Source organism: Pristiophorus japonicus, chromosome 8 (genome assembly GCF_044704955.1).
Source record: "Pristiophorus japonicus isolate sPriJap1 chromosome 8, sPriJap1.hap1, whole genome shotgun sequence".
Classification (NCBI taxonomy): Eukaryota; Metazoa; Chordata; class Chondrichthyes; family Pristiophoridae; genus Pristiophorus; species Pristiophorus japonicus.
The window spans coordinates 79,143,800-79,170,015 of record NC_091984.1 but is presented as its reverse complement, the minus strand read 5'-3'; the positions used below and the strand labels follow the sequence as shown (position 1 = coordinate 79,170,015).

The 26,216-nt window shown below is 44.8% G+C and overlaps 1 protein-coding gene across 1 annotated transcript in view; it reads left to right on the top strand.

The window, feature by feature from the left end:
• slc1a7a (solute carrier family 1 member 7a) overlaps window positions 1-26,216 on the top strand; it is a 197,982-nt gene that overhangs the window by 129,301 nt on the left and 42,465 nt on the right. The window contains exons 4-8 of the mRNA XM_070886126.1: window positions 11,520-11,562; window positions 15,117-15,336; window positions 20,008-20,107; window positions 24,411-24,644; window positions 25,616-25,810. Of these exons, the coding sequence (XP_070742227.1) occupies window positions 11,520-11,562; window positions 15,117-15,336; window positions 20,008-20,107; window positions 24,411-24,644; window positions 25,616-25,810 (792 nt within the window). The remainder of the gene's footprint in view (window positions 1-11,519; window positions 11,563-15,116; window positions 15,337-20,007; window positions 20,108-24,410; window positions 24,645-25,615; window positions 25,811-26,216) is intronic.

Sequence of the window (26,216 nt, the reverse complement as noted above, 5' to 3'; positions counted from 1 at the left end):
TTCGACTTCTCCCTCATCATGTACGGAACTACCCGAGCTTTATGATGGACGGGTCTTGCATCCGAGTCGACGTGGATCTGCAGCTTGGCTCCTGTGAAATTGCCGATGTCTGGTTCAAACAGCAAGGGGAACTTGCTCAGCACTTGAGCACATGGAATATCCTCCTCCCCCAACAACGCTTTGATCTCGTTCCAGTTCCATTTGATTTTTTCTAACCAGTTCCTGCTGAACAGCATTGGACCATTGCCTGGAACAATCCATAACGGTAAATCGTGAACCGCACCATCATACGACATCTTGATTACCGCACTGCTAATCACCGTTATGAGTTCTTTAGTGTACGTACTCAACTTGGCATTGACTGGACTGAGCTTAGGCCTCACAGCCTTAGTATCCCACAGCCTGTCGAATGTCTCCTGGCTCATTATTCATTGACTCGCACTCGTGTCCAATTCCGTCGATACCGGCACACCATTAAGTTTCACATTAATCATTATCGGTTGGCTCTTTGTAAGGAACGAATACAGTCAATACACTTCCTCCTCTGATATCTCGGATTGCATATCCGGATCCGCGCTAGACTGGTCATCATCCTCCACGTAGTGTATCGCAGCACGCTTGCTCAGTGGCGGACACATGAGCTGGAGATGCCCCACTCTCAAACAGTCTTTGCAAATATACTGTTTAAACCGACACTGATGATACCGATGATTTCCCCCACAACACCAACATGGTGATCTCGGATTCATTCCCATTGGCAGCCTTTGAGCAGCCACAGGTTTCGCGTATACAGTCGGGTAGGCCCTGCCATATGCAGCTCTGCCAAACGACGATACTAACTTGTTTACAGTACTTGCCAAGTTGCGATTTTTCAATGATACCTGCTTTAAGCTTTTGTCCGTCGTCATGCATGATTGGGCAATCGTGATCCAGCGTCTCCACCGCTAGTAGCTTACGCAGGATCACCTCGTGGTTGATGCCGATTACAAAGAAGTCCCGCAGCATGTCTGCCAATGCAGTTTTGAACTTACATGGTTCAGCTAGACGTCTTAGGTCGGCAACGAATTCCGACACATCCTGCCCCTCAGAACGAACGTGCGTATAGAATCGCTCTCGAGATGATGATGCCTTCATCTGGTTTAAGATGGTCACGTACCAGAACACACAATGTTTCATACTCCTTGTCTGTTGGACTTAAGGGCGAGAGGAGATTCTTTATGAGTCGATAGATTTTCGGACCGCAAACCGTGAGGAGGACTGCCCGGCGCCGAACTGTGTCTGCCTCTTTCTCCATTTTGTTGGCCATGAAGTACTGGTTCAAACAGGCTACAAAGTCTGCCCAATCTTCCCCCTCCATGAATCGCTCCAGAATTCCAATTGTGCTCATTTTTGCGTGCGAAGGTTCTTGTTACCTCGTCGCCAAGTGTTGTGTATGCAGTAATTCAATAGACTGAATACTGTAAACTCCGAACAGGTACAAACCTGGCTCTACTTTATTAGGGCCCAAAGTGATTACATTACAAGATGGCTGGCCTTTTATACCTGGGCCGCACACACGTACGCACAGCCCAAATGACCTCCGACCATGGCGCCACCTGGTGGCTAGTAAACCCAAGCATACATACGTGACAGTATCCTTCAGTTTATATTGCCTCTCCTCGTTCTTCCTACCAAAATGTATCACTTCGCACTTTCTGTCTTAAATGTCATCGACCACATGTCTGCCCATTCCACTACTATATTCTCCTGAAGTCTATCACTACCCTCCTCACTGTTCACTATACTTCCAAGTTTTGTGTCATCTGCAGATTTTGGAATTGTGCCCTGTACACCCAAGTCCAAGTCATTAATATATATATCAAGAAAAGCAGTGGTCCTAATACTGACTCTGGGGAACACCACTGTACACCTACCTCCAGTCCGAAAAACAGCCATTTACCACTATCTCTGTTTCCTGTCACTTAGTCAATTTTGTATCTGTGTTGCCACTGTCCCATTTATTCCATGGGCTTCAATTTTGCTGGCAAGCCTATTATGTGGTACTTTATCAAATGCCTTTGGAAGTCCGTGTGCACCACATCAACCACATTGCCCTCGTCAACCCTCTGTTACCTCATCAAAAACTTCAATCAAATTAGTTAAACACAATTTGCCTTTAACAAATCTGTGCTGGCTTTCCTTAATTAATCCACATTTGTCCAAGTGACTGTTAATTTTGTCCCGGATTATCGTTTCTAAACACTTCCCCACAACCGAGGTTAAACTGACTGACCCGTAGTTGTTGGGTTTATCCTTACACCCTTTTTTGAACAAGGGTTTAATATTTGCAATTCTGCAGTCCTCTGTCACCACCCCCCGTATCCAAGAAGGATTGGAAGATTATGGCCGGTACCTCCGCAACTTCCATGCTCACCTCCCTCAGCATTCTAGGATGCATCTCATCCAATCCTTGTAACTTATCTACTTTAAGTACAGCCAGCCTCTCTGGTACTTCCTCTTTATCAATTTTTATCCCATCCAGTATCTCAACTACCTCCTCTTTCACTATCACAGAAGAAAGATTGGGGCCTCCGGTAGATCGGGGGAGGGAAGAGAAGATCATGTTCAGCCACTGGAGGATCGTGGCTGGCCTCAGAATGATTGGGGTTGGGGTGAGAGAAGAGAATGTCGGGGCTGGTCAGCAAAGGATCGGGGCCGGCCTCTAGTTTACATTGAGGGGCAGAGGGGGGTGTCCGGGAGGGCAATCGGAGGCCTCACGATGGGGGGTTTCCAATTGTAGGGGTTGGGCGAAGCAGGGACCCTGGATCCAGCAGGTAGGTGTAAAGGCACTTACCTCCTGGATGCAGCAGTCCTTGCCTTGCTGTAACTGCCGGGTTTTATGAGGTGTGTAAAACCCGACTAGCTTCGGTTAAAAACAAAATGGAGGTTAAAGAAGAGGGGGCCGAAATTGCCCCCCGACGAAAATGTAGCTCACTCGCCGTTTTTTTCTTTTTTTCTCCACCCCAATCCATGGGGCGGAGACCCGTGCGACATTCAGCTCTTTGTTTATGTTTTTTCCTCGAGGCAGTGTACCGGAAGAGCCCTTGCATCGGAGTAGCTGTCGCTTATAGTCATCAGCGTCACGCTGATGATGTCACTACATCCCTCCCCATCAGTTAAAGAGAATGGCCGCTGCGAACTCTGCAGCCACTTTAATGGCAAACACTGGGCCACGAGGGAGGGCTTTGGCTGGGCCAGCAGCCTGGTACCCAAGAGGGAGTGCTGGGCTGCCTGCTGGCGGCCCGGCCGAACCCATAGCCGCCATTATCGAGCTGACCTCGGAGTTGGTCGACAATTAAAATAAAATGGCGGCCGCGGCAGAGCACCCTCCCCTTTAAGGGTGGATGCGTCGCTCAGGCACACACAGCTTCCCGTAGGGAAAAGCTGTCGGGGACACCAGGCGGCGGGCGATCCGCTCCCGCAGGGCAATTTCCCATTCGAGGTGGAAAGGGGGTCGGCGCTGGTCCGAAGGGGGTCGGCGTGTTCCCGATAGGGCGGCTACATGGGCAGCGCGGTGATGATCACCGCAGGCAAAAACATGGAGGGCAATGTATTAAATATCGGGGACTCCATGCCGACTAGGTGGTGAGTCCTTACCAACCCGTGGTGGCACGGCTTTATAGAAAGGGGCAATTTCTGCCCCGAGGTTCCTAACATCATTGTAATATTTAAATTTAAGTTAAAACTGGAAGTGGGCGAATTGGAGGCGGGTTCAGGTCGGGATTCCGATTTTTAACAATTTCCCTATCCCCACACTCCTAAGCCACCCGTTCTTAGGTCAAATTCCCCGCAAAAAGAGGGACAATGTTATAGACTTTAAGAGAAAAGAGGGGACAATGAGAAAAGAGCAAAGTATAAAGAAAACGAGTGCATGGATGGAAAGAAGGAAATCAGAAGGGAGAAAGAGAAAGAAATATCTATGGGACAAAGGGAATGAGAGAGATGCGGAAGAGGGAATCAGACTGGAAGGGGGTATGAGGGACCAGGAGGGAGTATGAAAGATAGGAATATTGGAGGGACAAGGATAAATGTCAGAGATACAGGGGAAGGAATTAAGATCACGGAAAGAAGGGATTACCGAGGTAATCATAGAGAAGAATTGCGGGAGAGAGGGAATGAAAGCACAGTCTAGATTTCAAGTTAATTGAGCATATCCACAGTTATACAGGCAGAGGTTTCTACATTTCCTGCATAGTATTTAGTTAATTGAAAATATCAGTGAGAAAACTAGTACGCTGTTTTCAAAGTTGTGTCACTTTGTTTATTTTTCTGGAATTTGAGCTTTGAAAGGTCCACCGACCATGTACTGTCTCTACTAACCACTGCTTTGTAATTTGCTATCCTCTCTCCTACTCTTTTTATCAAACTTGGTGACCTGCTCGAAGGCCCTTCACCTGGCTTTCTCAATTTTAAGAAATCAGTTCAAAAAATAAATCTAATTGTCAAGCTTACATAGGATATAAGCTGTAACCTTGGCAATTAAGTTAAAGATCAATTTACTTGGTCAACAATTGGGCTATTTAATGTTACCCTGATTCTTTTTTAAGTTTCAGTGTAAGTATATGCTTTATTGTATTCCTAATGGTAAGCCTGTGTGAGGCATTTAACTGTACTTATTCCCTAATGTTGACCAATATTCTGGGTGGGGTCTAATTCCTTTTAAATTATTTGTTTTAAGTCATAAAATTAATCTCAGACAATTTTAATCTTTAAATGTGAATTTGAGGGTAGTCAATCTGATCAGATGAACGTGTTTAGTTTAAAGCCTACTTAAAAATCCTGGACTGATTCAAAATATAGATTTATCAAAGGGACTGATGTGGATCTTCCCAGTGATGAATTATATCGTACTTATTTATTGAAAACAAAAAGCTCTAAATCTTGTCCAACAACGTAGATTATGCACGAGCGAGCCTCTAACCACTTGATCCATTCTACTTTATCAACACAATCTCAAACTGGCCTCAATTCTACTAATTATCAATTTACTCATAAACATGAGATAGATTCATCTGAATTCCATCGTCAACTGGCAGTGTACGTTGAAAATTTGAATGAAAGGAATGCTTGATGAAATATTTGCAGCTAGAGCAAATGACTTTGGAAAAGGAAAAAAACAAGGGAAGGTCGAAGAAAAGCAGTCCAGGTTTCTGATAGTATCCAGTAACTTTTGCTCGAAAATGCTTATGTATGGGCATAGGCTGAGGACAGGGTCAGGCTTGGCTATGATGGCCTCCACAGTCAAATAGTCTTTTTATGCTCACAATTTCATATTAAGTTAGACCACTTGTGTGAGGTACTGGAGACAAGAGCAGACAATGCCCCTGGAATCTTCAACACCTTTAGGAGGAGAAAGCTGGAGGAAATTTACTATAAGTGATACTAATAAATGGTTATCGTATTAACATTTTGTAGTGTCCCTGCACCTTGCTACTGAATCACACAAGGCATGTACTGCAGACACAGTCACTGCGTGACCTTTCTTTATTCCCAGGACCAAGAAGTGATGACCTTGCGTGGGACCTCCCTTTAAATACCTGAGTGCCCAGGTGAGGAGTGTCTCCCACAAGTTCACCCCCTGTGGTCAAGGTGTGCATTTCCAGGACATATATACAGTGTACAGTGTGGTTGCATGAAGGTTACAGTTACATGAAGGTTACAGTTGTATGAAGGTTGCATACATGACATCACCTCCCCCCTCACGTCTTTTTGTGTCAAAGGTGAAGTCTTTCAGGTGGTTGACGCTCTCTCGTGGAGCGCCGCAGTTGGGGCTCTGGTGGCTCAGCCTTGGCATGTATCTCTGTCACCTGAGGTGATTCCGGCCTGTCCGGGCTGACCGCAGAGACTGTAAATGTTGGTGAATGTCCTTGTTGCCCGTCCACTGGCAGTGGTGTGGGTGACATCTCATGCTCTTCCTCAGGTTCCTCAGTGTCTATGCTGAACCTTTTCTTTACTTGGTCCAAGTGTTTTCGGCATATCTGCCCATTGTTGAGTCTGACCACTATGACCCTATTCCCCTCTTTGCCAATTACGGTGCCCTCAAGCCACTTGGGTCCCAAAGCATAGTTAAGAACAAATACCGGGTCATCAATTTCTATACACCTCTCCCTTGCGTTTCGATCATAGCACTCAGTTTGGGACTGGCGCTTGCCCTCAACAATGTCTGCCAGGGCTGGATGAATGAGGGACAGCCACGTTTTAAGCGTGCGTTTCATGAGTAGTTCTGTTGGCGGGACTCCCGTGAGCGAATGCGGGCAGGACCTGTAGGCCAGCAGGAGGCGCGATAGGCGGTACTGAAGAGAGGGTCCTTGGATATGGAGCATGCCCTGTTTTATGACTTGGACCGCTCGTTCTGCCTGGCCATTGGAGGCCGGCTTGAACAGCGCTGTCCGGACGTGTTTGATGCCATTACCCGACATAAACTCCTGGAATTCATGGCTGGTGAAGCACGGGCCATTGTCGCTGACCAGAATGTCCGGCAAGACGTGGGTCGTGAAAACCGTGCGCAGACTCTCCACTGTGATGGATGTCGTGCACGAGTTTAATATGATGCACTCGATCCATTTCGAGTATGCATCGACAACGATCAGGAACATTTTTCCCATGAACGGGCCCGCGTAGTCTATGTGAACGTGTGACCATGGCCTGGTGGGCCAGGGCCATGGACTCAGGGGGGCCTCCCTGGGGGCATTGCCCAGCTGGGCACACGTCGTGCACCTGCGAACACAGTGTTCCAGGTCTGAGTCAATTCCCGGCCACCATACATGTGACCGGGCAATGGCCTTCATAAGCACGATGCCAGGGTGCTCACTGTGGAGTTCCCTGATGAATGCTTCCCTTCCTTTCTGGGGCATGACTACCCGGCTGCCCCATAGCAGGCAGTCGGCTTGGATGGAGAGCTCATCCATCCGTCTGTGAAACGGTCTGACCTCCTCGGGGCACGCCCTGTGTGCGGGCGCCCAATCCCCAGTCAGAACACATTTCTTTATCATGGACAGGAGGGGTCTCTGTTGGTCCAGATTTTGATCTGGCGGGCTGTGATGGGGGAGCCTGCAGTGTCAAAAGCCTCAACGATCATGACCATCCCAGCGCTTTGCTCCGACGCCCCTCACTGGTGGCCAGTGGGAGCCTGCTGAGCGCAACAGCGCAGTTCTCGGTGCCTGGCCGGTGCTGTATGGTGTAGTCATATGCAGTGTGAGAGCCCATCACTGTATGCGAGCTGACGCATTGTCATTGACAGCCTTGCTGTCGGACAACAGGAATGTTAAAGGCTTGTGGTCTGTTACTAGCTCGAACCGCCTACCGAAAAGGTACTGGTGCATCTTTTTCACACCGTAAACACAAGCGAGTGCTTCCTTTTCGACCATGCCGTATCCACGCTCTGCCTGAGAGAGTGACCTGGAGGCATAAGCCACCGGTTGGAGTCGGCCATCATCATTACTCTGCTGCAACACGCACCCAACCCCATAGGATGATGCATCACACGTTAAAACCAGTTTTTTACAGGGGTCATACAAGGTCAACAGCTTGTTAGAACAAAGGAGATTCTACGCTCTATTGAAAGCATGTTCTTGACCGTCCCCCCAAAATCATTCACAACCTTTATGCAAGAGCACGTGTAACAGCTCCAACAATGTGTTTAAGTTCGGCAGAAAGTTCCCGAAATAGTTCAAAAGTCCCAGGAATGATCGCAACTCCGATGTGTTGCCAGACCTGGGTGCCTGGCGGATTGCTTCTGTTTTAGCTTCGGTGGGCCGAATCCCGTCTGCAGCAATTCTCCCGCCCAAAAACTCGACCGCTGTGGCCAAAAACACACACTTGGGCTTTTTCAACCACAATCCTACCCGGTCCAGTCGGCGTAGCACCTCCCCCAGGTTTTGGAGGTGTCCCTCGGTGTCTCGACCAGTTATTAGGATGTCGTCTTGGAATACGATCGTTCCAGGAATGGATTTGAGCAAGCTTTCCATGTTCCTCTGAAAGATAGCGGCCACCGAACAAATGCCAAATGGACACCTGTTGTAGATAAATAGCCCCTTGTGTGTCGTGATGGTGGACAGAAGCTTGGATTCTTCAGCCAGTTCTTGAGTCATGTAGGCTGAAGTGCGGTCCAACTTGGTGAACAGCTTGCCACCTGCCAGCATGGCAAAAAGGTCCTCCGCTCTCGGAAGCGGGTATTGGTCCTGCAGTGTCACTCGGTTGATGGTGGCCTTGTAGTCGCCACAAATCCTGACCGAGCCATCCGCTTTGAGAACAGGAATGATGGGGCTTGCCCAGTCACTGAATTCAACTGCCGAGATTATGCCCTCTCTGAGCAGCCTGTCCAATTCACTTTCAATTTTCTCACGCATCACATACGGCACCGCTCTGGCTTTGTGGTGCACCGGTCTGGCGTCCGGGGTGATGCGTATCACTACTTTAATGCCCTTGAAAGTCCCGACACCTGGTTGAAACAGTGCCCCGAATTTCTGTAGGACCTGTGAGCATGAGCTTCGTTCCACAGATGAAATGGCATGCACATCCCCCCATTTCCAGTTCATCTCGGCTAACCAGCTCCTCCCCAAAAGTGCGGGGCCGTTTCCCGGGACAATCCAGAGTGACAGCCGGTTCTCTGACCCATTATGTGTTACCACCAAGTTTGCACTGCCTAGCACTGGGATGATCTCTTTGGTGTACGTCCGTAGCTGCGTGTCAATTCGTTCCAGTTTTGGCCTGCTAGCACTGTGTGGCCTTAGTCTCTCAAATTGTTGGGCGCTCATCAGGGACTGGCTGTCCAGCTCCATGTGCCATTCAATAAAACTTTCATCATCATAGGTGGCGTTTTGGTATATGAGCTGTGGACGTCAGCCACATGAACCCGCTGAACTTCAGCATCCATGGCTTTGCCCCAAGCATCATCCTGCATTGCAAACCCCTCATCTGGTTCCTCTGTCTCATAGATTAGCCTCACTACAGCCTTCCTGCACATTCTGGCCAAGTGTCCACTGATGTTGCAATGCCTATAGATAAATTGCTGGAACCTGCAGCTTTTCGCAGTATGTCTACCCCCACACCTCCAGCATGAGCTGAGGTTGTTGTTAACAAAAGGACTGTTACCAGGCATTCCTCGCTGATTGTCCCTTTGGTTGTTTCTAAACGCTCTGATGGTGGGTGCCAATGGTCCCATCACGGGACATATTGTTCCTAGAGATGGCGTGAATTGCCGATCCCCTTTCCATTGTCCCTGTTGCGGGCCCACCCTAGAGTCTGTTGCTGCCTGGCCAGTTTCAAAATGCCCTTGCCTGCCTGCAGGATCCTGAGCCGCGTTCACAATGTTAACTCCCTGGTCGGAACCAGAGCTGCACGCGTAAATTTGCTTGGTCCCCTCTTCCCCTGCCATGAAGGTCTGAGCTATCAACACCGCCCCTTCTAAAGTCAAGTTTTGGTCTCTATGAGCCTCCTGAAAATTCCGGCATGACTAATGCCCTCAATGAAGAAATTCCTTAACATCTCCCCCCTGCAGGCGTCTGTGAACTTACAGAGACTGGCCAAGCGCCGTAGGTCCGCAACGAAGTCTGACATGTTTTGTCCATCCCGACGCCGGTGTGTGTAGAACCGGTGCCGGGCCACGTGTACGCTACTCGCCGGTTTGAGATGCTCACTGATCAGCTGGCTGAGCTCTTCTAAGGACTTGTCCGCTGGCTTCTCGGGTGCGAGCAGGTCTTTCATCAGCGCATACGTCTTTGGGCCGCAGCTGGTCAGTAGATGCGCCCTCCGCTTGTCAGCTGCTGCCGCTCCCAGCCAGTCCTTCGTGCCGAAACACTGCTGGAGTCTCTCAACGAAGTCATCCCAGTCCTCACCCACACAGTAACGTTCCTCTGTGCTACCGGTGGCCATCCTCGTGGTTCGGTGATTCCCATTTTTCATCGCCAAATGTAGTGTCCCTGCACCTTGCTACTGAATCACACGAGGCATGTACTGCAGACACGGTCACTGTGTGACCTTTCTTTATTCCCAGGACCAAGAAGTGATGACCCTGCGTGGGACCTCCCTTTAAATACCTGAGTGCCCAGGTGAGGAGTGTCTCCCACAAGTTCACCCCCTGTGGTCAAGGTGTGCATTTCCAGGACATATGTACAGTGTGGTTGCATGATGGTTACAGTTACATGAAGGTTACAGTTGTATGAAGGTTGCATACATGACACATTTCTACTAAAGTAATTCTTGCATGTTGACTAAAAGCAACATCCCACATTGATGGAGTAAATGTAAGTTTGATAATCAATGCAGCTAGAATAGTAATCATTTTAAACTCTAGTATTTTAAACTTTAATACACATATACTAGATGTAGAATTGGACAGATTCCAGACCCAGTAGTCAACTGTCTATTATTTCTTGGTAAATCTACAATTGTTAAATCCTTCAGCATGTGCATCAAGAACATAGGGTACACCAATGTTTTGCCTCCACTTGCCTCGCAACAAAACAAATGTGTATGTACTCATTCAAACACTGTGGGGCCGAAATTGCCCCTTCAGATAAAGTCTCTCGCTGCTTCAAAGTGACGGCCACGGACGGCATGAAATGGGTGCCAAATTTCCGCGGGGGGGCCATCATTTTGGAAATTGCACACGTTTACTTTTGGAGCGGTGTGTGGGACTGCTCTGCCTGTTTTCCCGCTGCAGCGTTCACGCGTCAACCCATTACCAACTGGCAGGGACCCCTTTGTGAAATTGCCCCGTGGGAAATTGCCTCTTTCCCGGAATTGTCTCACAGGAGCGGCTCTGCCACCAAGGTCGATGCCACTGACAGCTTTGGCTGTCAGTACAATTTCTGTGGCTTGGCAGCGCGGCCGCCCTTAAAAGGGATGGCGCATTGCCACAGCCGCCATGTTATTATTTTATTGTTGGCCGACTGCCAGGTTGGGCCGGGTTACCAACAGGCAGCCTGGCACCCCCTCTTGGGTGCCAGGCCGCTGACCCGGCCAAAACCTCTCTGGTGGCACAGAGTTCGCAGCGGCCCACCCCCCCACCGCATTAACTCAAGGGGAGAGACGACGTGACGAGTCAGCACGATGACCTCATCAGCGCAGCGCTGATGACTGACCGCATAGGCTACTCCGCCCCACCCACACTTCCACCCCACTAGTGACGACCACTCCACTCCGCCCCCACTTCCGCCCTCATGCTGATGCCACTTCCACCCCGCTCAAAAAAAATCCCCGAAGTGCTGAATTTCGATGGCATTGGGGTGGCCAGAACACACCGAAAATGAGAGGTGCTCCTCATTTTGGATGGTGGGCAATTTCGGCCCCTATATCTAATCTAAGTTTCGAAAATTAGTATAAGCTATTGAAGCTTCTATCTCCTAGTTTCCATTGTTATCATTCATAGCTATAAATTGTTCTTTATTAAACTATAATTCTAACAGAACATGCTGTTATTGATTCTTATATTAATGCTGATAAACTTTATTTTATATTTTCCTTCTTCCCTCTTAAAGGAACATGTTCCCATCTAATCTAGTTCAAGCTACATTTCAACAGGTGAGTCCATATCCTAGGTGGAATGCTTTCGTTCTTTTGAGAAATCCAGGTGAAGGGCCAAGGCTCATAATGCAGAATACCACCAACTCTGAAAGGATAAGAATGGAGACCAGTTAAACTATGAAGTATTGGCAAAGTTTAGGTTTCAAAAGCCTGCGAATTTTAGAAGGAATGTAAGATTGAGCGTGATGAGGAGTTTGAAAAAGAATGAGTTAGACTAGGAATTGTTACAATAAGTCTTGATTTCAGCACAGTAAAGATATAGAGAACGGGTATGTAAGGTGACATAGACAGAATAGTGAAATGGGCAGACATATGGCAAATGCAGTTTAATGCGCATAAGTGTGAAACGGCCCAAGATGCTTCACAGTAGTGATGTAAGACAAAACAGATAAATTTGACACTGAGCCGCAGAAGAAATTATAGCAGATGACCAAAAGCTTGGTTAAAGAGGTAGGTTTTAAGGAGCGTCTTAAAGGAGAAAAAAGAAGTAGAGAGGTTTACGGAGGGAATTCCAGAGCTTAAGGCCCAAGCAGCTGAAGGCATGGCCACCGTGGAAGCCCAGCCAGCGGTGCTTTGGAGTAGTCAAGTCTAGAGGTAACAAAGCCATGGATGAGGGTTTCAGCAGCAGAAGAGTTGAGGCAGGGGCGGAGGCGTGCAATGTTACGGAGTTGGAAATAGGCGGTTTTAGTTATGCCACGGATATGTGGCTGGAAGCTAATTTCAGGGTCAAATATGACACCTAGGTTGTAAACTGTCTGGTTTAGCCTTAGATAGATGCTCGGGAGAGGGATGGAATCAGTGGCAGGGACTAAAGACAATGGCTTTGGTTTTCCCAATATTTTATTGGAGAAAATTTCTGCTCACCCAGTACTAGATGTCAGATTAGCAATCTGACAATTTAGAGACCGTAGAGGGGTCGAGAGAAGTGGTGGAGAGGGGTGTCGTCAGCGTACATGTAGAAACTGATTTCGTGTTTTCGGATGATATCGCCAAGGGTTAACATGTAGATGAGAAATAAGAGGGGGCTAAGGACAGATCCTTGGGGGACACCAGAGGTAACGATGCGGGAGTGTGAAGAGAAGCCATTGCAGGAGATTTTCTGGCTATGATTAGGTAGGTAAGAATGGAACCAGGCGAGTGCAGTCCCACCCAGCTGGATGATGGTGGAGAGGCATTAGAGGAGGATGGAGTGGTCAACTGTGTTGAAGGCTGCAGGCAGGTCCAAGAGGACAAGGAGGAATAGTTTACATTTGTCACAGTTATCAAGTATGTCATTTGTGACTTTTATGAGAGCCATTTTGGTACTGTGGCAGGGGCAAAAACCAGATTGAAGGAATTCAAACATGGAATTCTGGAAAAGATGGTCACGGATTTGGGTGGCGACAACACGTTCAAGGACTTTGAAAAGGAAAGGGAGGTTGGAGATGGGGCAGTAGTTTGCAAGCACAGTGGGGTCAAGGGTTGTTTTTTTGAGGAGATTGGTGATGACGGCAGATTTGAAGGAGAGGGGGTCAGTACCTGAGGAAAGAGAACTGTTAACAATGTCCGCTAACATGGGAGCCAGAAAAGGAAGTTGGGTGGTGAGCAGAACGACCAGGGGGTGCATATACTTGGCTTTGTAAATAGAAGCATTGAATACAAAAATAAGGAACTCATACTAAACCTTTTCAAATTACTGGTTAGGCCTCAGCTGAAGTATTGTGTACAATTCTGGGCACCACACTTTAGGAAGTATGTCAAGGCCTTGAAGAAGGTACAGAGGAGGTTTACCAGGATGATACCATGGATGAGGAACTTCAGTTATGTGGAGAAAGTGGAAAAACTGGGATTGTTCTTTGTGCAGAGAAGGTTAAGGGGAGACCTAATAGAGCTATTCAAAATTATGATAGAGCAAGTAGAGAGAAACCGTTTCCTCTGGCAAATGGGTCAGTAACAAAGATCATAGATTTACAATAATTGGCAAAAGAACTAGAGGGGAAATGAGAAGAATGTTTTTTCCATAAAGAGGGTTGTTAAGATCTGGAACGCACCACCTGAAAAGGTGGTGGAATAAGATTCCCTAGGAACTTTTAAAAGTCAATTGGACATGTATTTGAAGAAAATTAATTTAAAGGGTTATGGGGAAAAAGCTGGGACGTGGGACTAAATTGGACAGCTCTATCAATGGCCACCTTCTATGCGTAAGATTCCATGATTTTATGAATCTGTGGCATATTTGAGTCTTAGAGGGGAACAAGACACAATTCTTAGGCAAATCAAATTGTGTGTTTCTCATTCTACATTATCTCTAAAACTGAGAAAAACGCAAGCAAAAGTATTTAAATGCAGTTCTATTGAAAATAATGAAAATTTCTAGCTTGTAACAGAAATGTTAACTTATTTTTTTTTAAATTAGTAACCATTCTTGTCAAAAATAATAGAGGTCTTTCAAATCTTCCTCTACTTCTCAGGTGAGGGCTTTTAACTGTTCATTGACACAAAAAAGGAATGTGTCACAAGTCTTGGGAAAACGAGGCAGTGCAGTGTATTACCCAGCTATACCTTAAGGTTGGACTTCAAATCCATTCCAAAGTGTCTTTGGAGGCTATCAGGGATGGGCATGAAGTGAGTTTTGTCAGGCTGAAACCAGGTTCCAGTGAATGTGGGCCCACAGTAAGGAATGGCACTAAATTAGCATGTCTCATTGAAGAATTGACAAGAGAGGCTGGTGTAGGAAAGCCGAAGTTTACCCATGAAGGATTCCCACATATTTGAAATTCCAGAACTTGTGATACTGTACCCAACATGACTTAGCACTTTAAGAACAGAAAAGTAGAAAATAAATTCAGCTCATATCAATAAAGTTTCATTATCAATTTTTGTTGGTACTGCGCTGCGTAGACAAAAAAATATACGTTCTGCAGCTGTATTTGATAGTAAAGAATTTGCTACTGAGAACACTCAAATACATAAAGAAAGACTAAAGAAAGACTTAGATTTATAGCGCCTTTCATGTCCACTGGATGTCTCAAAGTGCTTTACAGCTAATTAAGTACTTTTGGAGTGTAGTCACTGTTGTAATATGGGAAACGCAGCAGCCAATTTGCACTCGAGCAAGCTCCCACAAACAGCAATGTGATAATAACCAGATAATCTGTTTTTTTGTTATGAGGGATAAATATTGGCCAGGACACCGGGGATAACATAAGAACATAAGAATTAGGAACAGGAGTAGGCCATCTAGCCCTTCGAGCCTGCTCCGCCATTCAATAAGATCATGGCTGATCTGGCCGTGGACTCAGCTCCACTTACCCGCCCTCTCCCCGTAACCCTTAATTCCCTTATATAACTCCCCTGCTCGTCTTCGAAATAGTGCCATGGGATCTTTTACATCCATTTGAGCGAGCAGACGGGGCCTCAGTTTAACGTATCATCCGAAAGACAGCACCTCTGACAGTGCAGTGCTCCCTCAGCACTAGCCTAGATTTATGTGCTCAAGTCCCTGGAGTGGGACTTGAATCCACAACTTTCTGACTCAGAACCACAGCTGACATAATCTTGTTGTTTCACAGTATCGAACCAAGATCGTCCCAATAGTCATTTCTGTCAAAGTAGCAGGATCTGAAGCTGCCACGAAAATGCCTTTAATCTATGAAATTCAGGATGACAATGAAATAATTCAGAACATTTCCTTGGACATCACCCCTCCTCCAGAAATCATATACAAATCAGGACCGGGATCGAGTGATGGAATGAATGTTCTTGGCATTGTTATATTTTCCGCAACAATGGGTAAGTTTGCTAAAAAGAGCACCTTCTGTCAAACTGTGCAGCATGCATCAGCATGTATAGATTATTTTTTCACCTCTGACTTCCTGTGTCTATGAATCATTTCTTCAATGAAGTAACATATCTATAATTTAAAATCTTTATTTTGATGTTCCAGATGTTTTTCCCAAATTAAAATAAGCAGTAAGTAAATGTACCTTGCATTATTATCACTGGACTTATCTAGCATACTGCGGGAAAAATTACTCAACATATTTTAATATGCTGTATGCTTTTTGTGCAATATTTCATCAGCTCACATTGCTTTTGCCACCATTGGCTTTGATCACCAATATTTCACATAGTGTAAGAGTACAAATTAATGTTTGTTAATCCCAAGCAGTGACTTGCGCTAGGGCCACTCTCGCAGACCACCATAACGTAACGCCATTTGCTTATTTTCAACAGTAATATACAAACCATTTAGAAAGCAAAACAAAGATTTTATTTCCTTTCCTCAATGGAAAAATGGTGGGTAATTTTAGTTCTTTATATCCAACATAAATGATCTTGCCTCGGGTAAATAATGTTTTCTGAGGTAATTTCTTGAAATGTCTGTGATTGACAGTAAGATTGGTCATTCATAAGAAATAGGAGCAGGAGTAGGCCATTTGGCCTATGGAGCCTACTCCACCATTCAATAAGATCATGGCTGAAGTGATCCTGGTCTCAACTTCACTTCCCCGCCCGCTCCCCATAACCCTGACTCCCTTATCGTTCAAAAATCTGTCTATCTCCACCTTAAATACATTCACAGCTCTCTGGGGTAGAGAATTCCAAAGATTCATGACCCTCTGAGAGAAGAAATTCCTCCTCATTTACATTTTAAATGGGCGACCCCTTATTCTGAAACTATGCCCCCTAGTTCTAGATTCCCCCACGAGGGGAAAAATCCTCTCTGCATCTACCCATGTCAAGTCCCCTCAAAATCTTATATGTTTCAATAAGATCACCTCTAAATGTTCTAAACTCCAATGAGTATAGGCCCAACCCTTTTAAATGGGCAATTCACAAGAGAAGTTGACTTCAAGCCTCACCCCTGTCCACACACTAAATTTTATTTATTAAAATTATACATAGCATTTTATTAAGACAGTTATGTGCTTATTTACTGTTCTAGAGAGGCAGGTTCAGAACTTGGAATCTAGGTAGAGCATGCGAAATCCGGAAACCTTGGGTCCGAGACCGTTCCGGATTTCGGGTATTTCCGGATTTCAGAACGTGTTTCTGATGTCCCGAATCTGGAAGCACCTGGGCCGAGGTAACGGTGCTGCGACAGCGGAGGGTGGCCGGCGGAGGGTCCGGGGCTGTGGACGGCCCGGGGCAGCGGAGGCTCGGTGGAGGGTCTGGGGCAGCAGGGGGGGGGGGAGGGTCGGTGGGTTCGGGGCGGTGGGGGTGGGGGGGGGGTGCGTGACGGCAGAGAGGGGGTCGGTGGGTCCGGGGGCGGCAGCGGCGACGACCGGGAAAAACCTGCGTTGAAGACCTGCAAAAAATGTAAGTTAAAGTTTTTATTTTAAAATTCTTTTTCAGTGATTTAGTAGGTAAGGGTTTTGTGAATGTTTTGTGAATTTTTATTTTTTGTTTTGGGGAATTTTTGGGGGAGTGTTTCCCCCCCCCCCCTCCCTCAGCCCAACTCGCAGCAGTAATCGGTTTAAAAAAATGTCCGGATTTGGGATCATGTTCTGGATTCCAGATGATCCCTCTGCCGATCAGCACGATATCCAGATTTCAGAATATTATGAATTTTTGAACTCCGGATTTCGGATGCTCTACCTGTATATACATATACATGATATTTATTAAAGGAAAACAGGATTTACTTATTTTTTAGGAATCAAACACAAACATTTAACTTGATGTTTTTGGTGATCTCTTAGAAAATTGCAAACCGTTGATGCCAGATCCAGATTACCCCTTCCCCCCAAATCTACTGACAGATCCCATGAATCCACCAGTGAATCAAGCTCCCCCTTCTTCTCCCCCTAGTTCAGCCAAATCCCAGGTTGCCCTCCATGGTGGTGACAGACCACAGGATCTCCATCCCAGAGCTACCAAATTCCAGGACCTCAACCTGGGTTCTGTCAAACCCTAGAACTGTCCCCACAGCATAACCAAAGTCAAGAGTTGTTCCCCGTGCTGTTAAACTCCACGCTCCTCCTTGCTACTGCTAAAAGTCAGGTACCTGCCCCAACTTTCATACCACCTTGCAGTATATCCCCACGTTTTTGTTTAAATATACAAGATCTAAAAGTTAGACAAAGGTAAAACAATATATAAAATAATGAAGATCACTCATTTATTGTTTCCACAGAATAATGTTCAGAGTTGAGGAATTCAATTCTCAAAGCATCATGTAAGAAATCCCACAATACCATGTAATAAAAACAGAGCTTTACTTATTTAAGTTCCAGAAATCAATGGCCCTGATAATACATTCAGGTTATATGGCCTAACACACCTATGACAAATATTTATCAATCAAGTTGCACAAAATTATTTTTTTTAATTCTTTCGACTGCTCTTTTTCTTTCTCACAATCTCAAATATTCACAGCTCAAAATGCTTCCAATGTAATAAAAAATAAACATGAACATATTTCACAATGATACGATTAAACTTATCTGCAAAATGATCTTCTTTGTATTTGAGTACCTTCACTAATACATTTCTTGAAGACTTCACTCTCTCTCGAAAGAAAGCCTGGAGTTGATATTAACCGAAAAACTAAAGGGACTCACTGCACCTGTGTCCGCAATCCTTTGGATACCATGATATGTGCTTGTGTAGTGTACAGAATGTCCCCCATGCATCAGTATATTCTCTGAATGTAACTGGAATTGTCTTGTACTGTAACAACATTTCTGCACTTTTGTTTTTCCAAATGATTTGAAAACAATCCGGAATTCATTTTGAAAGTTTTCTTCATGTGATGTTTCATATTTAAACTGTTATCATGCTTAACTTTAATTTCAGAAAGAGATGGCCTAGGTCAGAAAAAGAGTGATTAGAATACCTATGCTTTATCTTGTTTAAACTGAGAATTCAAAATAATGGCGAGAATAAACATATTAATTTTGTTCAGTGCAAAGGCAAATTGTGTCTTTGCTTGGGCTATAGCTGCATTTCAATTTCTTTACCAAATTATTTAATAACAAGCTGGAAAATAAACTTCAGCATTTTCAAGTTAACGATAAAATGAAAGCTATCAATCAACTGCTCAATGGCCTCTATCATGCCAAACGCTTTCTCCTTCATCAGTCCTTATCGATCTATAAAGGCAGTAACATCCAAAACTTGAATATTGCATATTACGCAATCATTATTACTATGATATTGATTATTTTATGGTCACAATGTTAAGCTAAAAACAATATGCTCTACACAGGGAGAGGAGAGTTTCACTCAACTTTCCAGCAATCTAAGAGTTAAATTACTCAAAAGAAATTGTCACTTGAATTTATTGATTTTATAATTAATCAAAAATATTTTCAGGTTGGGTGTTTGTGTGTCTTTTTTCTCTCTATATATAGGGCCCAAAATTCACCACCAGTTAGCTCCTTAACACTTTTTTTGAGCTTACTTAATTTTGCAAGTTTCGCCAATGGGATAACGCTGTCCTTAACAGATAACGGCCATTTTTTTTAAGTATCATTTTTCTGATGTCAAGGGGGTATCCCACCCAAAACGTGATTTTTGCCCGTTTTTGCGAGTTTCGCCAATAAGGATTTTTTTAAGGACAAAGCTATGGACCACTTTTTAAAACCTTACCGTACCAAATCGGAGTCCGATCGAAATTAGGCGTTAACGGGGGCTTAGGAGTGATTTGTTGTGTTGATCTGTATTTATTATGTTCCTACTGAATGTAGTGATGTAATATTATCTTACAATTACTTAATTATAAAAGAAAGTTATTTTATTTTTAGGACTTAATATTTACTGTGATTAAAACACTCGGCTGGCCATTTGGCCAGGGTTAGGGGTGGCCGCGGTGGGCCATTGGGATAGGGGCGGCCATGGTGGGCCATTTGGCCAGGGATAGGGGCGGCCACGGTGGGCCATTTGTGAGCTGTCAGCAGAGTCCAGAGGCTTGGACAGGGAGTTCACGTCTCAGCATCAAAACACTCCCAGGACAGATACAGCATAAGCTAGCTACAGAGTAAAGCTCTCTCTACGCAATTATATAAAAACAGCCCTCAGCCCACATTTTCTTCCTCCCATGCCCGGGAATCGGAGAGAGGCAGCTCCTTCCCTCACCTTGTGCCTCGCATTACCAAGGAAACCTAAATGCTTGGGCATGCGCAGAATGGGCCTCACTTTTTCAGTGCAAAAAATTAGCTCCACCCTCAAAACCAGAGGAGAATCTGCGCTGCTCCAAAATGAAAAATAATTTTGGCGAAACTTCGGAAAAATTTTTTTGCCGTTATTTCGGACTAAATAATTGGCCGTTAATCTGAAATAATGCCAAAAACCGGCAATTTTGTGGAATTTTGGGCTCCTTTTTGATCTTAAAATGATGATTGCTTAATTTTGCAATGGGCCTGTAAACCAATTGCATGTTTAAGGTCTGGATAGTGCCGTGACAACAGTTAAAGTTAATGATTTGAGCTGTGACAAGTGTTTATTCTCTGTGTAAAGGTTTAATGCTGGGGAGAATGGGAAAGAATGGCCTGCCACTGGTCAGCTTCTGTCAGTGTTTAAATGAAACTGTGATGAAGATTGTCGCTGTTGCCACTTGGTGAGTTTCTGTCAGGTGCTTTCCATGCATAACTTTACCTGCATTTTAGTGAATGGTAACTGTAAGTCCTGTCCCCTCAGTACAGATTCACACGAGGCATGTAGTGAAGTCAAGGTCACTCTGGACCTGCACCTTTATTTCACAGCTCTGAAATGCTGCACTTGCCTGAGACCTGTCCATATATACCTGTCTCTTGCAAGTGCACCCCTGGTGGTAAGGTATGCTGGTGGTTACAGGTCGTATCTTATTACAGGCATGTATAGCATGTTAGGATACAGTTATATATAATAATGTAAGTTACATGACATCACCCTCCCCCAAGGTCTTATTGTCTTTATAGGTTCAGTCTCTCAGGTGGTCTACGCTCTCGCGTGGAGCGTCTGAGTTGTGGTTCAGTTGTTTGCCTTGGTGTCTGTTATTCTTTGGGTGTGGTTGCTGGTATCTCGCCTGGGCTGTCTGTTCCGATTGGTGTGATTGTTGTTGACTCGCCTGGGCTGTCTGTTGGGATTGCCCTTTCCTCAGGTTGTTCCCTCTGTCTGTCCACCAGGTGTGGTGCGAGTTCCACATTGTAGTCTGCCTCTGGTTCCGCAGTGTTGTTGGTAAATCTGCTTTTGACTTGGTCTACATGCCTCCGTCAGGTTTTGCCATTATCCAGCCGCTTTAGTACTTCCTCCAAATTACGGAGATGGGAGTCGGTGTCCCTGCCCGTGATAAGTATGTCGTCTTGAAATACAACCGTCCCCAACATGGACTCTCCATGTTGTGCTGGAATATGGCAGCTGCCGACCTGATGCCAAATGGGCATCGATTGTACATGAAAAGGCTTCGATGTGTGTTGATGGTGGTGAGTAGCTTGGATTCCTCGGTCAATTCTTGCGTCATATACGCAGATGTGAGGTCTAATTTTGAGAAAAGTTTACCTCCAGCCAATGTGGCAAATAAGTCCTCCACTCTGGGCAGCGGGTACTGGTCCTATAGAGAGACTCTGTTTATGGTAGATTTGTAGTCCCCACAGATTTGTACGGATCCATCAGGCTTCATGACTGGGACGATGGGACTTGCCCAGTCGCTAAATTCCACAGGTGATATAATGCCTTCCCACAGAAGCCTGTCTAGTTCGTGTTCAATCTTTTCCCTCATCACATAGGGTACAGCTCTGGCCTTGTGATGGACAGGTCTAGCATCCTGTGTGATGTAGATTTTGACTTTGGCCCCTTTGAAAGTGCCCACACCTGGCTGAAAGAGATGTTCAAATCGCTTTAGCACTGTTGAGCAGGAGGTCCGTTCCTCTAATGACATGGCATGGACATCATCCCATTTCCAGTTTAGTTTTGCCAGCCAGCTTCTCCCCAGCAGTGATGGGGGGGTCTCCGGGGACAATCCACAGGGGAAGTCGGTTCACTGTCCCTTTGTGTGTGACAGAGAGCATGGCGCTGCGGAGGACTGGTACGATTTCTTTGGTATAGGTCCTTAGTTTGGTGTCAACCCTTGTGAGTTTTGGTCTGTCTCTTTTATGTGGCCACAGTTGTTCAAATTGTTGAGCACCCATGAGAGATTGACTCGCTCCCGTATCCAGCTCCATGTTGACAGATATCCCATTGAGTAGGACCCTCATCATTATAGGAGGCGTCCTGTTGTAGGAGCAGCGGCCATTGATCATGTTCACCCGCTGTACATTGGTGTCCCGGGTACTGTCCCCACTATCTTCTGGTCCGCTTTCCGACCCATCCGATTCGTATACCAGCCGAGCTGCCGTTTTTTTGCACATGCGAGCCAAATGCCCTGTATATTCACAATTTCTGCAAACAACCTGCTGAAATCGACATCCCCTTGATGAGTGCCCACCCCCACACCTCCAGCACAGACCTGTTCCATTGTTCAAAGTGTTCCCAAAGAATGAGCTGCGTCTGGCTGGTCTCTCTTGAGCTTCTCTCAGTTTGTAGTTGATTGCTCGCATTGTGGATTGATGAGGTATGAACGGCCGTTGCTGTGGCCCTTGATGGCTTCTGCCTGCTGTCGAGAGCCTGTTCTCCCGGTTTTGTTTGTGTGTGGGGGTAGCAGCTTGTTTAGTGCTGTGAACTTCTTGTTCCGACGTTTCGTTAGTTGTGGTACCTGCATTGTAAATCAACCTCGTTTCTTCTTCCCCTACCAAGAATGTCTGTGCAACCAGTGCTGCTGCCTCTAAGATCAGGTTCTTGGTCTCTATGAGCTTTCGGAATATGCCTGCATGGCCTATTCCTTCAATGAAAAAGTCTCTCAGCATTTCTCTCCTCAGTTCATCGGAGAACTCACATAAACTAGCCAACCTCCGAAGTTCCGCCACGAAGTCGGGTATGCTCTGGCCCACACAGTGTGTAGTTGTAGAACCTGTGTCTGGCCATGTGTAGGCTGCTCGCTAGCTTCAGGTGGTCTCTTACCAGTGTGCTCAATTGTTCAAACGACTTGCTTGCTGATTTCTCGGGTGCCAACAGATCCTTCATTAAAGTGTATGTTTTCGAGCCACAGCTGGTCAAGAGATGGGCTCTTCTCTTGTCTGCCTTATCGTCGCCTAACCAGTCTTTGGTTGCAAAGCTTTGCTGGAGCCTTTCTATAAAGTCCTCCCAATTGTCTCCTGCATTGTATTTTTCATCTGATCCGTTGTTCGTCATTCTGTGGATTCTAAAGTCCTGTCCCCTCAGTACAGATTCACACGAGGCATGTAGTGAAGTCAAGGTCACTCTGGACCTGCACCTTTATTTCACAGCTCTGGAATGCTGCACTTGCCTGAGACCTGTCCTTATATAACTGTCTCTAGCAAGTGCACCCCTGGTGGTAAGGTATGCTGGTGGTTACAGGTCATATCGTATTACAGTCATGTATAGCATGTTAGGATACAGTTATATATAATAATGTAAGATACATGACAGTAACTGGTTCATTATATGTTCAATTATGGTGTCATGTGGGTGAAAGTTGTGACGAGTAAATGCTACTAAGTGTTTATTTTGGTGCGAAGTGTTAAACTTACCATGCATCTTGTAATTTTTTTTATTGATAGCAGTACACTAAAACCTCCTGGGTAGCAACAATAAAGGTTGCTGTCTCTATCAACCCATACTCATTACTCTCCACCAGACTGTAAGGAAATTCAGGAAAAGTTTTTTTTAAATGTTTAAATACCAATCCACAATAATTGCCCTCTCCAACCCTGCCTCAGCTCATCTGCTGCTGAAACCCTCATCCATGCTTTAGTTACCTCTAGACTCGATTATTCAAATGCTCTTCTGGCCAGCCTCCCACCTTCCACCCTCCGTAAACTCAGTTCATCCAAATTTAAATGCTCATTAAAACCTACCTTTTTTGACCAAGCTTTTGGTCACCTGTCCTAATTGCTCTTTATGTAGCTTGGTGTAAAATTTTGTCTGATAACGCTCCTTGGGACATTTTACTACTTTAAAGCCATTATATATGCAAGTTGTTGTTATAATCTTTTCAGCCAGTGTCCACTGACATAAATGTCCAAGGGGTGTGATCTGATGATTGAGTCTCTCTGTACACAGCAGGTCTCTAGTCATCTTGCCACTGGACGAAGACCTAGCTCTGTCAAGCCTGTGTGGTGGCTGGTGTGCAACGGCCACCACACATTAAAAAAAACCACGCACAGGCATTTTCCACCCTTCAACATGTCATTCGGGACCTGGAATGTCAGGTCCTTCATTGAAACACCTGTGAACTTTTTGGCATGGAAGCAAGTCATCCTCGACTCAAGGGACTGCCTATGATGATGATGACTTAGTAGTATTTTCAAAGAAGATTTGGTATGGATTATAACTTGAGTTACCATTCTGATTAGGCTCATGTTAAACTCAGGACTATGGCTTATTCTCTATCTATAAGCTATTTAATAAATAATTTAGACAGCCTTATGTACCAATTGGTATGTATAGCAATGCCATTGCAATATACTGAAGCAATATAACTATACTCTTGGAAAATACTTTTTATCTTTTGTATTATTGAACTATATTTTTCAAAAAAGAAAAATTGGCTTCACTTACGTTTTCCGACATAGATTTATTTAAATCTCAGAACATGAAAAAGCAACAAAGACCATTGTCTAGCAATTGTCTCTTTTAATTCTGCCAGCTAATAAATTATGGACACTATAAATGACAAAATAATATTTCCTCAACAGTAAAACTCTTCGTAGTTCTGTAAGACACTTCCTGAGATCTAAATGATGGTACTCTAGAGATGATTCTTGCTTTTGTTTCTGTTTGTTTTCTGTTTTGCTTAATTACACATATTGTGTTCTTTATGTTAGCTATTTCCCATTAGGCATAGTGTTCCTTATTGCTGGAAAAATACTGGAGATGGATGATCCTACAGCAATTGGAAAGAAACTGGGTTTCTATGCTATCACAGTGGTTTGTGGTCTAGTGGTCCATGGGTTATTTATTCTACCCATGTTGTACCTCTTTATCACCAAGAAAAATCCAATAGTTTATATAAGAGGAATTCTTCAAGCTCTGCTCATAGCTTTGGCTACTTCATCAAGGTATGTTCCATGTTCTTTTGCAAGGTTCAAATGCTGCCGTTTAATAATAAAAATAAATCAGCCTATTGGTTTATAATTATTCTTATCTTACTAGAGTGTCCATTAGGAAATCATCCGCAAAACAGGAGAAACACACATGGGGGCATATGCAAGATTCCAGTAGCCAGTACACACAATGAAGAGTTTCCTTGTTACGACACCCAAGTCATACTATCCAATGACTAGAAACTGGGCAGTAATGGTAAACTCCTGATCATCGGGTACAAAGGATCTGCTTATGAGAGAGACCAGTCATCCTGAATCTAAGAGAATATCTAGTGCAGACCTGAACTGTTCTTTAATCCACAAGTCTATTATTCTTTGTGTAAAATGACAAAGTTATACCTGAATTTCCTTCATACTCTTCTCCTATTTTTAACTTCTGTCTGATATTTGACTCCTTCACCATAGTCAATGATGTGTTGGTAATGCAGTGTATTCTGTTTATAGCAGAAGTAGTTCATCCAGATAGTGGAGTAAACTGATCAAAAACAGTTTTCCCAAATCAAATACATTAAAAGTAATACATGTTTTATTGATTACAGAGGACACGGATATTGGTTTTCATTGTAGGTAAATTAGCTATAGTTTTAATGCAAATAAAATAGGCATTTTACTCCTCCCAGATTTTGAGTTTTTTAAGCCTAATCTGTGGCCATTAGTCTGGTTTGCCTGCCTAGAGTTAATGACCAAACATTCCACATCAGGAGCTATGCAGTTGATTGATGAAAAAGATTGTTGATCATCTATGGGTACATTTTAAAAGCATTTCTAAAGTTTGAGTAGCTGTCATTGGGGCTTCTTTGGCGGTCCGTTCACTGGTTATAATGGGCATTGGTTAAACCAGATAAATCAGATCTGCATGGATCTGTCCACTATTTGAGGCTTACACTGTAGTATAACTGTGGTTGCCATTGCTTATCTATTTACAGTTCTGCCACTTTACCTATTACCTTCAAGTGCCTGTTGGAAAACAATCATATCGATAGAAGAATTGCCAGGTTTGTTTTGCCTGTGGGAGCTACAATCAACATGGATGGCACTGCCTTGTACGAAGCTGTGGCAGCAATATTTATTGCACAGGTTAACAACTATGAACTGGACTTTGGACAAATTATTACTGTAAGGTATTTGGAATTCTCACTTATATGAGCAAATTGCAATTTAGTATATTCTGACCAACTTTTCTTCCTCCCTCTTCTAAAGGCATTGATTTCTAGCTGGGGTTTGGTTCCAAGGCAGCCACTTGCCTTCCAATTGCTTATCCAATTTGCCATTGATGTTGAGTGTTGGCTGGTTATTAGGCCATGGGGCATCATAGATTACCCTAAACCTGTCTTCATCTCACATCCACACATGTGCACATTTTTTTTAAAATTCTCAGGACGTTTGACCTGAAATCATAACGTTTCATGAGCTCTGGTGTCAGTCCTGAGGGCTCCAGGGTCACATCCACTTGACTGTGTATGATTATGCCCTCACCTCTGGTCTGTCTATCCTATTGGTGGAACAGGACATATCGAGGAATGGTGA